Below are 13,182 nucleotides of genomic sequence, written 5' to 3'. Positions count from 1 at the left end.
GTGTGTTCCTCTGAAACTATAATCAATTACTAAATTTTAATTTTGCTAACTATCACTGATTATATATGATGGGCCGAGTTCTCAACACAACATCTAGAGATCTAGCGTGCACACAGGTATCTTCTAACTATATTTCCTAAACAATATTTTACTAAGTTAAATTAAAAAATTGAAAAAAGCACTAACTTCATTCCATACTATTCAACAAAACCCGAATGCCTAAAATTGTATTTAAATACAACCTATAAATCTAAAACAGGCTTGAAACAGTATAATAGGATAATAAAATGTTTGCAGTTTTCAATAATTGTAAAAAATAGTAATGGCATGACTATATAAATCACTGCAATTCAGTTTTTGAACACAGATTAAACCTAGACTATAGGAAATCCCATTCTTCAATTTTGCATCTGTGCCAAAGGACAGCTAGTTCAAAGGCTAAGAGTGGACAAATTTAATTAAACCAATTTTTAGAGTCTGGTATGCTTCTCTCAAGAATACAAAAGATGTATGAAAAATCAGACAATTATAAATTACATTGTTTGAATTTGTGACATTTTCTTCAAAATATTTCTTTACTCATTCCTTTATACAGGATGTGGTATAGTCCATATAATCGTTTTTACCACAACCCAGACATAATATCCAAAGCCCTTCAAATCTGGCGATATAATTTAATATTAACATATTTAAACTTTAGCTTCCTACTACTACTTGGGTAGTAATAATACCGAGCCTAAAACAACCACCCTAGTGGTGGACACAACCAGGTTACACGCACTAATGCATGGAAGCGAGTCTCTGTGTGTGGGTGTTTTTAAGTATATAGCACAATACAAAAATGCTGTAAGTTGAGAATTTCATTGTAAATTACTATGAAGTATTCTAAAAGAATCTTACTTTTCAAATCTCAAACAAGGAGGCAATAGTTTATCATGTTTATATTCCTGTTTCCACTGCATCTGTTCGATCAAACTTTGAATTCCAAAGAAGTTTAAAGAAATGGTTCCATCTTGAAACATGCCATATAGGGCTGATAAAAAGTATAATCCTACTCATTGGGATTTAATTGTATCTATATATTCACCAAATAAAATTCCCAGTTGTTTCCATGAAGAACATTCCAGTGCTGGCAGTTAGCCTTTTTTCTCTTAAAATATTATTTCAATCCAACATTAAATTAAAATTTCCAGCTACAGTTTTCTAGACTACTTGTAAACTCAAAAGATTTACAGAACAGATACCTAAAATAAACCCCAATTCATGTTTGGTTGAACCACAAAAATGCATTTGAGGCATTTAACATTCCCCCATTACTAACTACTAAGTTATATAATACCCATTGGTATTCAAAATATCTTCTTTAAACGCATAGTTGGAAGATTTCTTAATGACCTTTACTATTGTCCTTGCAGTTTTTGAACGTCTATTAGTGCTTGCCAGGTTTTAACTTTACATTCAAGCTATATTTTTAATCTATAAATATAAGATAGCATGCTGTGAAGTGCTCCTCTTCATCATCATTCCTTCCCCCAGATATATTTAATCTGTTGATGAACCCAGGAAGTACCGTGAAAGCTTATGAAATATTAAATTTGTTCATTTCAAGAATCACAAGATTCTTGCTTTTGCTGAGTGTTATAGTAACATTTGACTTTCCTTGGAAGGATACACCATAGTGCATTTAATCAGCATTTGCTTTTACTTTAAAATCTTTTTATAATGTCTCACTATGGCAAAAAGAAAAGTGTAATTTTGTGTGCACAAATATTTACACAATGAAATCCTGTAGGATGCCCTAGGAACCTTTTTTGGCTGAAGAGCAACAGGAAATGCTGTTAATAATTAAATCTCTTCACCTCTTTGGCTAGCACCAATTTGGACCAACTTCATTTAAAACTATAGTTGTGTCACCAAAAATTCTATAGTATAGTAGATAATGTAGTATTAATCAAAAAATGTTGTCCAGAAATACTATATTTTGAAATAACTAAAGCCAAGACTAATTTAAAAATGTTCACAGACTGAAACATTTCAACAAACTAATAGCCTGCTGCATTAAAATTAAAGAACTTTTTTATTGTAGCAGTTCCCACTATAGTCAATCATCATTTTGATCCATTCAATAAATTCGCTACCAGCACATTCTTTAAAGACTATTATAAAAGTAACAACGTTTAGCTGAATGGCAGTTCGTTGCAACAAGAAAGCTCACAAAAGCAATCCTGGCACAAAATTTGGAGCATTCTGAACTAGCTTTTTTTTTTTTTTTGCCAAGTCAAAGTTCACTTGGAAGAAGAAAATTTCTTGTTAGAAGCCTCCATAATCGTGCCAGGAAAATGGTGGATTAAAAGTTAAGAACACCCTTGCTGTAGATGTTCAAATTAATTTAACTCTTCACCATTAAATTTATTGTCTAGTCTACACTTTGAAGTAGAAGTTGCATTTGTGCTTCATTTTAAAGCAGGTCAAGCTGGTATAATATCCCAGTAATTGAACTTTGTAGTAGTAAGACTACAAGAAAGATAGGGTCATTTTTACTCTTATTTAGTTTATATTGTTAAGTGTCACTCGGACAACAATAGAAGCGATGGGATCTTTCCTGGGTAAAGAGAATAACTGCATTATTATTATTATTATTATTATTATTATTATTATTATTATTATTATTATTTTAAAAAACCCTGCTATATCCCACAACTGTTTTCCCCCCCAACCATCGCCCACTCCCCAATATCCTTTTTAAAAAAAAAAAAAAAGTCCAAAAGCTCCCTGTAAAGTCTGTTTAATTTGGATACGTTGAGAATCAACGATTTCTCCCAGGCTCCCCCCCCCCAACCCCCCACCCAAATTGCTATCCAGTCCCCCCCCCCCAATTCCTTTTCTTCGACCTCCAGGTCCGGGGACTCGAGGCAGGGAGGAACTAGGGCCGCCTCAGCCCGGCAATCAGCCCGCCTGCCGTTCCACGAGAGCCGCCGCCGCCCCAGGAAAGGCAAAGCCTCCCTCTCCATCCCCCCCTCCCTCCATGTAAACAAGGCCCGGCTCCCCCCTTCTCTGCGCTCACCCAAAGCGGGGAGAAGGCCGGGCGGGACTGGATGTCGCTCCTCAGAGCGAGAGCCTCGGCCGCTGCACCGCCGACTCGGCGGGTGTAACCCGGAGTGAGGGAAAAAGGAGAGAGAGAGAGACAGAGAGAGTGAGTGAGGGAGGGAGGGAGGGAGAGAGAGAAAAGGGGGAAAAAAAATCACCTTCCCCCAAGCTTCTCCATCTCTAGCCGGCCCACTATGGCTTGAGCACCGGAAGTTCCAGTCCCTGGCGGAGCGTCGCTTCCGCCGCTAGAAATGGCAGGAGGAGAAAGAGGCAAAGAAACCCCCAGAGCGTCAAAAGAAGGCCTCCCGCGGTGGCGGTTGGTGGGGGGGGGGCGCAAATGAGGGGCGCGCGCGCGCGCAGGAGTTATTTAGAAGAGTTGATAAAAGCCGGAGGAGCGTTTCACTGGCCGGAGCGAAGGAAGCGGGTGTTGGGATTGAACCACTTGGACGTGGCGGTGTAGGCGATCATCAACCTACTGTTTTTCATCAGCTTCAGAGCGACCGGCTTTAATAAAAGAAACTTATGGTGCCATGAAGGAATAAAGCGAAATATGGGAGGGGGGAATATTAACAAGAGCCCGGCCTTTAAGTGTGTTTTCCTAAACTGTTTGGAAGCGTCGAGTCCTCCCCGAAATTACAGGAATGGTAAAGTCTCAATATTGGACCAAGGCATAGAAGAGGCCTTAAGGCAAGCTTTGCTTTAAACTTAAGTTTGCCAGAGATTCTTCCATGCGTGCTTAAAAAAACAAGGACAGATAGGCTGAAAAACAGCATCTATCCCAGAGCAGTAACCATATTGAATTCTTAAGGTGACCAGACGTCCCGCTTTTGGCGGGACAGTCCCGATTTGTAATAATTTGTCCGGCGTCGGTTTAAAAAAATCCCAATTTTTGGACTGCGGACCTACTCTGTCCTGTAGGAACAGGGGAAGAGAGAGGGACCCCTTGGTCATTGTGTGATTTTTGTATGCAAAGGGAGACAAAGATTTGGCACTAACTTCTGAAGGAAGAGACATATATATTTAATAGAGAATAATAGAAACTGCAAAAACACCAGCAGCTTCTTATGGGAACAACTTGCTAAATATAATAGCAAGTCTCTCCAGGGTAGGTATAGAATAGATCGCGGGTGGCGGAAGCAGGAACAATAGCAGCCTCTCTAGGCATCTCGGAGGTCCTCCTTTTTTCCGCCTGGCTGGGGAAGGAAAAGCAGGGTAAAGGTTGCTTGGAGAGGCGGCGAAGCCAAAAGCTGGGAGAGTTTGCGTTGAGCGGTCCCGCTTCCGAAGCAGCCATGGCGGAACAACCTAAGTCCCCCCAGGCACCTATTAGCCCCGTAAAAAACTTCTTCGCGGGTGGCTTCGGAGGCGTCTGCTTGGTCTTCGTGGGACACCCGCTGGATACTATCAAGGTGAGGGGGGGAGGCGGGAAGGACTACAACCCCCGATAGACACTGCGCGGGTGGGGAGGAGAGGCTTTAAAACTAGGGTCAACGAACTACCGTTCCCAGAATGCACTTTGTCGAAAGAATTATTTTTCTCATGGAAAAAGAATTCGCGCTTGTGTGGTTGGTGGAAGGGTGCTTGTTTGGGTGATGGGTCCCCAAGGCACTCTGAATTTAGGTAGCTGAGAATATTTTTTCCAATTTAAATTTAAACTTTATTTAGCACACTGGCTTTGGACCCTTGGATCATTACTCTTCTTCATAATCCTGTGTACATGCAACAAATTAACCCAGTGTTTCTCAACCTTGGAAGCTTGAAGATGGGTGGACTTCAACTCCCAGAATCCCCCAGCCAGCGCTGCTGGCTGGGGGATTCTGGGAGTTGAAGTCCACCCATCTTCAAGCTTCCAAGGTTGAGAAACACTGAACTAACCTATGGAATGGTGAACTATATTTTGTTGGACGAACCTAATTGGTTGGATTGGACCAATACGATGAATCGGAACCAAACTACTCTGGCTGTGATCACAAACACATTGAACTACAGAGTAGCTATTTTAGTCTCACGGTGGGCATGTCCATTCAATTGCTGGCATAATGCACACAACAGAGTCGCTAGGTTAGGGGTATCAAACTCGCAGGCTGGATGCGTCACGCCCACCCACCCCCGGTTTAGCAAAGTGGGAAAAAGTTGCGATATGTCACAGGATGACAATGTGACGCCACGAGTTTGACACCCCTGTTCTAGGTCAGAAACAATTGCTGAGTACAATGGTTTACAGGGTGTAATTGGAGATGTTACAGTTGACTTTTAAAGCCTCAGACAGCTGTTGACCCATTGTGACCCCATGGACAACATTCCTCCAGGCCTGCCTGTCCTCTACCATACTCTGGAGTCCATTTAAGCTCACGGTGACTGCTTCAGTGACTCCATCCAGCCACCTCATTCTCTGTCGTCCCTTTCTTCTTTTGCCCTCAATCATTCCCAGCATTAAGTTCTTCTCCAGTGAGTCCTTCCTTCTCATTAGGTAGCCAAAATATTTGAGTTTCATCTTCAGGATCTGGCCTTCTAAAGAGCAGTCAGGGTTGATCTCCTCTAGGACTGACCGGTTTGATCGCCTTGCAGTCCAAGGGACTCACAGGAGTCTTCTCCAGCACTATAGTTCAAAGGCCTCAATTCTTTGGCACTCAGCCTTTCTTAAAGTCCAACTTTCTCAGACAGCTGTGGGTCCTGCTAGATCTACGGGACCACCTTTGTCCTTAGAGGCTTGCTTAGCTGATAAGATCTCCAGGAGACGCCCTTTTGCCTTCTGGCATGTAAGAGATTGTCTTCTGTTGATTATTAATTTTTTTTATGTTGTAATCCTCCTTGAGAAGAGCCAGTTTGGTGTACTGGATTAAAGCATCAACTAGAAACCAGGAGATTTGTGAGTTGTGAGCCTTGGGCCAGTCACTTTCTCTCAGCCCTAGGAAGCAGGCAGTGGCAAACAACTTCTTAAAACCTTGCCAAGAAAACTGCAGAGACTTGTCGAGGCAGGCTCTGAGAATCAGACGGGATTAAATGCAAGGGGGAAAAATAATCCTTGATTGTTTGCCAGACTAGAAAAGTGAGGCATAAACTAAATAAAAAGGTGAACGGTGATTTTGTTTTTTAAAAAAGCAGAAATAAAAGCAGAGAAATCTTAAATGCTCTGCTATTCCAAATTAACACAGATCAACTGATTCTTTTCTATATGTAAGTCACAGGTCCCAACCCCTGTACCGGACCGTTGCCTGTTAGGAACTATTAACCAACAAATCTATCATTCAAAGCCTCTTTAATAGAGATATGAAAAGATAGGATTCTAAAATGATATAACTATTCAATAAACAGTTTCATTTGTGTGTCAAATTTAAAACAATAAAAGTCAGGAGATAAGCACACTCTGACAACTGAAGTTTTCACATGCATCTTTGCAAAGATTTATTTGTCAGTCTTCAGGAACCTTCCAGATATACTTAAAAATGGGTGTGATAAAGGATACTTGAAAATCTAATCTGTAAATACCAAGGCAAAGTTTTATAGCTGGAAGTTGCAATTTTGCTGGGGGATAGGTAATGAGCTTGTGGATACCTTCTTTGGCATCAAGCAGCACTTCTGAATATGTTGCTAAGAAAACTTCAGGTACTTGTTGATTTATTGATCAGAAATCAAGACTGACTTGAAGGCACCAAAACAACAGCAACAACAACAAAATCTAGGGTTGATGGGGGTGAGAATTTAGAGAATGTTATGGTAAGGGCAACAGTTTTGTTCATTTAATTCAATTTATTCAACCTAGGCTGCTCAACTCCAATCTGACTCTGGGTGCACTATACAAAACCAAACAAAAAAGAAAATGTAATAAAATTATAAAAGAAAACAAGAACTTACGGTGTGTCTAGATAAGAACACATGTAGCCCCTCCCAAAAAATTCAACAAGGACCCCAAGTGCTCAAGCCCAAGGCTGGAATGCCAAGCTCATGATTGTCCATGCCTCTTCGTCTAGACCAGGACTGTCAAACTCGATTTCATTGAGGGCTGCATCATGGTTGTGTTTGACCTCGGGGGGCCGGGTTGAACGTGGCCAGGGTGAGCTTAACATCACACAGGTTGGGGGCGCCAGTGGTTGCCCGAGTGCTCTGCCAGCAAAAAAGGGCTCCCGGGCTCTGTTTTTGGCTGTGACGGCCTCGCAACCCTCTGCCAGCAAAAACAGAGCTCCAGAGGGCCATCTGTGGCCCTCCCGAGCTCCTTTTTGCTGGCAGAGGCACCGCGGGCCAGTCCTTCACTATTTTCAGGGCAGTCCTGCAGGCCAGATCTAAGCACCCTGTAGGCCGGATCTGGCCCCTGGGCCTTCAGTTTGACACCCCTGGTCTAGATTCTAGAAGCAACGCTACTAGCATTCTGTATTTTCTATTTCTTCTGTGATTCAGGAGATACCATACTGGTAGTCCTCGATTTACAACCCAATTAAGCAAAATCTCTGTTGTTAAGTGATTTACTACAGTTGTTAAGTTACTAATATGGTTGTTAATTGAACCTGGTTTCCCATTGACTTTGCTTGTCGGAAGGTCGCAAAAGGTAATCAATCACATGACCCCGGGATATTGCGACCGTCATAAATATGACTTCAGTTGCCAAGCGTCTGAATTTTGATCATGTGAACATGGGGATGCTGCAAAGGCCATAAGTGTGAAAAACCATCATAAGTCACTTTTTTTCAAAGCTGTTGTAATGTTGAATGGTCGCTAAATGAATGGTTGTAAATTGAGGATTACCTGTATTTAGGCCTTGTACGTTGTACTAATCCTAGTAGAAAAAAACTGCTATTTACTTCTTAGATCTGGAGATCTCCTGATTGACCTGAATGCTTATTGATAACAACTGTTTCTTGGATGAACTGTGTCTTCCTCCCTTCGTCTTCTCATCCACCTTTCATTAAAAAGTAACTGGTAGAATTGGGAAGGGGAAATCTGTCAATGGTAGAGTATATTTCAAAGGTCTTGGGTTCAACTCTCTATCGCCAGATAGGGTGGGAAAAACAGACATAGCATACTTACCCAAACTTTTTGAAGCTGCTGCTGACCATTGTTGGTCAGCTGCTGAGATGGACAGACCAATAGTTTGTCTTATTATAAGACTGTTTTCTGAGTTCTTTGGAAAAGAAGAGGAATGGGTGACTAAATCAGATGTGGATCAGTGGTGGGTTCCTCCCGGTTCGGGCCAGTTCCGCCGAGCCGGTAGCGGTGACAATATGACATCACCGAACCAGTTCTGCCCCCCCGGCCCCCACCCTCCCCGCGTTATTCTTACCTTTTATTTGGCCCCCACCCCCAATCTATTGCTGCCTCCTGAGTCCCAGATGATCAGCTAGAAGAAAAAAAACTGTTAAACTCTTGCAGCGGGGCAGTGTGGTGGTAGACCGGTGCCTCCAAAAACAAATGAGTAGACCGGTGCCTCCAAAAACAAATGGGTAGACCGGTGCCTCCAAAAACAAATGGGTAGACCGGTGCCTCCAAAAACAAATGGGTAGACCAGTACAGCTCTGCAAGCAGTTAAAACCCTGGTAGCCCAGTACCTTTGCTAAATCCTAAAGAATTGTCACATGACCATCAAGCCACGCTCACAAAATAAGCCACGCCCACAGAACCGGTAGTAAAAAAATTTAGAACCCACCCCTGATGTGGATGGATATTTTCACTTAATAAATGAACTATGTAACGCAAGCACATCTTTTGTATTCCTTCCATGTTCCTTATATTTTGTAGGTCAGACTACAAACTCAGCCGAAGCCTTTGCCGGGACAGGCTCCTCTTTATGCTGGGACCTTTGACTGTTTCAGAAAGACTCTTGTGAAAGAGGTATTTTGCCAGCTCACTTGCAATGCCTGCCAGAGATGTCATATTTTTATGCATATGATTGAAATGAATTTGTGTGGGAATGATACTTGAGACTAGTAGATTCTAGGAGTATGAGCTTGATTTTTTTTCAATGAGAAAAACTAATGGTGAGACCGAAGGAACCTGTCCAGTTTTTAGGCATAAGTTTTGAAAAGGTAAGAGTTCTTTCTTCTTAATCAATCATGATTTATTCTTGCGTGCCCAAGCAAGAGTTTCCCTTGGGTTCATGCATCTTGATCCTTTACACCACCACAATCATGACTGTCAGTGGTTTACAAAAACATCTGTCATATAATAAAACAGTAATAATAAAAATGGCAGTAAAAATTTAAAGACAGGTAGTCCTTGACTTACGACCATAATGGAGGCCAAAATTTCTGTTGCTAAGTGAAACATTTAAGTGAGTTCTGTCCCATTTTATGACTTTTCTTGCCACCGTTGATAAGTGAATTGCTGCAGTTGTTAAGTCAGTAACACGGTTGTTAAGTGAACCTGGTTTCCCCATTGACTTTGCTTGTCAGAAGGTTGCAAGATTTGATCAGATGACCTTGGGACACAGTAACGGTCATAAATATGGATCAGTTGTCAAGCGTCTGAATGTAGATCACATGTCTATGGAAATGCTACAATAACCATAAGTGTGAAAAACATAAGTCACTTTTTTCAGTGCGGTTATAATTTTGAATCAAGGGTGAAATGCTCCTGGTTCGGACCGGATCGCCCAATCCGGTAGCGATGGAGGTGGGTGGTTCGGAGAACTGGTAGCAAAAATCCCTGCTTCCCCCCCCATTGCCCAGCTGAGCCACGCAATCATCAGAGGCTTTTTTTTTATTTTTAAAAGCATTTTTTCTACAACTTCTTTGGCCGAAAAAATGCTTTTAAAAGTAAAAAAAAAAAGCCTCTGATGATCGTGTGGCTCAGCTGGGATCATCAGAGGCTTTTAAAAGCATTTTTTCTACAACCTCTTCAGCCGAAGAGGTTATAGAAAAAATGTTTTTAAAAGGAAAAAAAGCCTCTGCTGATCAGGCAAGTCAGCTGGAATCGTCAGAGGCTTTAAAAAAAAAAAAAGCTTCTGCCGATCAGGCAAGTCAGCTGGGATCGTCAGAGGCTTTAAAAAAAGAAAGAAAGCCTCTGCTGATCAGGCAACTCAGCTGGGATCGTCAGAGGCTTTAAAAAAAAAAAGAAAGCCTCTGCCGATCAGGCAAGTCAACTGGGATCGTCAGAGGCTTTAAAAGCATTTTTTACAACCTCTTCAGCCGAAGAGGTTGTAGAAAAAATGGTTTTAAAACTAAAAAAAAAAAAAAGTTGGCCACGCCCACTCAGTCATATTACCCCCCCACACACAGCAAGCCACGCCCACAGAACCGGTAGTAACAAATTTTACATTTCACCACTGCTTTGAATGCTCACTAAATGAACTGTTGTAAGTCAAGGACCACCTGTGTTTCAATTGGAACATTCCTAACCTGCGGTATTCACTAGCTGAAACAATCCTCCCGAAGAATTCTGTTTCGTGTCTCCTTCTCACCTTGGTCCTTCTAATTACGGGAGAAGAGTAACAATTTTTATTTATTTTTATTTTATTTAAAAATTTTATATTGCCTCCTACTCGCACATGGCGACTCATAGCGACTTACAGGACATAAAAACACAATATAAAAGAAATAAAAATAATAAAATAATAACCTCCTCACCCAGACGACAACACACATCCATACTAGTCATTTAATGGTCTCCATCCCGCTTTGGGTTCACCCAGGCCAGTGGTAGATTGCCCCCAGTTCGAACTGGTTCTATAGAACTGGTAGTAAAACCGGAGGGAGGCTCTGTCCAATGACCCCGATGTCATCAGAATGCTTCTGCGCATGCGCAGAAGAGCATGCGCACATGCGAGCAAAGCAAGCGCCCATGGGCGGCCCCGTTGCGAACCAGTAGTAAAGGTGAGTAGAACCCACCCCTGACCCAGGCCCCGTGGCAGAATCACATCTTCAGGGCCTTCTGAAAGAGTGTTACAGTGGGGCCCAGTCTAATTTCTGGAGGGATGATATTCCAGAGGGAGGGAGCCAAATCATATCTCCTTAGGGAACGCGACCCGCAACATTCCTTGCCTCCCCACTTTAGTGAGTCAGGTAGATGTGACCGGCAAGAGATGGTCCCTCAGATAACCTGTTCTCAAGCCATGAAGGGCTTTAAAAGTTGTTTGTATCAGATAGGTGGGTTTGGGTTGAAGAAGGCAGTCTTGCAGATACCTGGCATAAAGTTAAATAAAGATTTGTAACTTAAACACAGAGCTTTAAACTGCATCCATCTTGGCAACTAAGGCAGGTTCTGCAGCATAGGAGTAATATGTTTACGGCATCTAATGCCAGTGGAGGCTGCTGCTGCATTTCATACCAGCTGCAGTTTCTGAATGCCTTTCGAGGCAAACGCATGTGTTGCCTTAGCTGAACTGGATCACCCAAAACAGCCTCTTCCTGTAAATGGGATCTTGGAAAAAGATATCTATGTGATTGAAGAATTGAGATCTCTTTGAACTGGGCAGAAACTTGAAGGTAATCCTTGATGTTGTGTAGATTGGTTGCTGGGCTGCTATTTACAGTATATGATTCATAGATTAATTCTGTTTTATTGTTCGTGCTTGAGATGAGTGACCATCTATATTTAATAAATAAATAATCCACCGACCTATTTCTTACAGGGCGTCCGTGGCTTGTATAAGGGGATGGCAGCCCCCATTGTTGGAGTAACTCCCATGTTTGCTGTGTGCTTCTTTGGATTTGGCTTGGGCAAAAAGCTGCAACAGAAGACTCCGGATGACATCTTGACGTGAGTAATGAAATTGTTCAGACTATTTCAGGGATGCTCTCTTGAGGTTTTCCAATCTGTTCTTATTTTTCAAAAATTACGCATTCCGTCATTGCAGCCAAAATGGAAGTTTTATTTTTCTTGGTTATAAATAGAGCTGGGGTTTTTTTTAATTACAAAAAATTAAATCTGGCAAATTTTAAAGTTCGTAAAAACGTGGGACTGATTGCACTAGCTATAAACAGACATCATGTGGGTTGTTTTCGTGTAGTTCTCTTCCCAGGCAAAACAGATGTCTGTTTAGGAGGTTTTTACTTCAGTATGGCGTGTGACATCCTAAAAGGCTTGTAACACTTTCTCTTAACTGTGATTCAGAATATGGGTAGTCTTCATGTAACAACGGTAATTGGAGTCGGAATTTCTGTCGCTAAGCAACATGGTCATAAATGCGACGTCACATAACTATGCTGATTAGCAATGGAAATTCTGGCACTTTCAGTTGCTGTCATTAAGCAAATCATGGTGGGTCATTAAATAAGACTATCCTGTGGTTGCATTTATTCCTTCTGCCAGTTTCTTCATTAAATTTGCTTGTAGGAAGTGCAAAGAAGGTTGCAAATAGTGATCACATGACTGTGGGGAATGTTGTGACCATCGTAATATATTACACCACTCATTCAGCACAGAATGGGCCAACTCGCCCTGGCCAACTCGCTATGGGATAACTTGCTGCGGGACAACTCGCCGCAGGACAACTTAACAAATACAAAAGTTACATTAATTTCAATTGAACCATGGCCAATAATAATAAAAGTCAATCCAGACATACAAGAGTTACAATAATTTTGATGGAAATGTGGTCACTATTAATAAAAGTAATTGAATGAAAGAATTAATGCAGCATTGAATTTTCCCATGGCCAGTTGGCCACAGTGAGTTGGCCGTGATGTGGTAGCCATAGCGAGTTGTGCTAGATCCCTTTCAGCACCATCGTTGGTTTGGGCAGTTGCTGATAGAATGTTCGTTAAGCAAGGACCACCCACTGTATTTTTCGCAGTATAAGACACATTTTTTTCCCTCCTAAAAGAGGCTGAAAATTTGGGTGTGTCTTATACTCCGAATGTAGTTTTTTCGAAGCTTTTTTTCCAGCCCTAACCAGGCGCTAGCGAGTGAAGCAATCGCCACTTCCCTGCTTTGCCTGCTCCCTCTGACTCTCAGCTGTGAAGTTTTTTTTTTTCAGCCCTAATGAGGCGCTAGCGAATGAAGCGATCTCCGTGGTTTGCCTGCTTTTCTCATTGCTTCTCTCTCCAAAGATCAGTTGTGCTTTAGAAGCTGTTTTTTATCCTCAAGCAGGGGATAAAAACCAGCAAACTAATGTGCTGAAGCTGACCAGATTAAGGACGCTAGCCAGATGAATACCTGGTAGGCAGA

General features: G+C 41.9%; 2 protein-coding genes across 4 annotated transcripts in view; one reads left to right on the top strand and one right to left on the bottom strand.

Annotated features, from left to right (window-relative positions):
* Nucleotides 1-3,491, bottom strand: part of ARIH2 (ariadne RBR E3 ubiquitin protein ligase 2) — a 38,718-nt gene extending 35,227 nt beyond the window's left edge. The window contains exon 1 of one of the 3 annotated variants that reach the window (XM_034431683.3): nucleotides 3,246-3,491. The gene's annotated coding sequence lies outside the window, so the exon portion shown is untranslated. Of the gene's footprint in view, nucleotides 1-900; nucleotides 922-3,064 lie in introns of those variants that run through there. The other 2 variants (XM_034431684.3, XM_087883785.1) reach the window with 2 other exon arrangements.
* Nucleotides 3,279-13,182, top strand: part of SLC25A20 (solute carrier family 25 member 20) — a 33,424-nt gene continuing 23,520 nt past the window's right edge. The window contains exons 1-3 of the mRNA XM_034431685.3: nucleotides 3,279-4,493; nucleotides 8,815-8,907; nucleotides 11,645-11,772. Coding sequence (XP_034287576.2) covers nucleotides 4,377-4,493; nucleotides 8,815-8,907; nucleotides 11,645-11,772 — 338 coding nt within the window. The 5' untranslated portion in view covers nucleotides 3,279-4,376. The remainder of the gene's footprint in view (nucleotides 4,494-8,814; nucleotides 8,908-11,644; nucleotides 11,773-13,182) is intronic.

Source organism: Pantherophis guttatus, chromosome 2, assembly GCF_059756535.1.
Source record: "Pantherophis guttatus breed Tessera chromosome 2, ASM5975653v1, whole genome shotgun sequence".
NCBI lineage: Eukaryota > Metazoa > Chordata > Lepidosauria > Squamata > Colubridae > Pantherophis > Pantherophis guttatus.
Note: the sequence above shows the minus strand (reverse complement) of the source record. Positions and strands in the feature narration are given on the sequence as shown.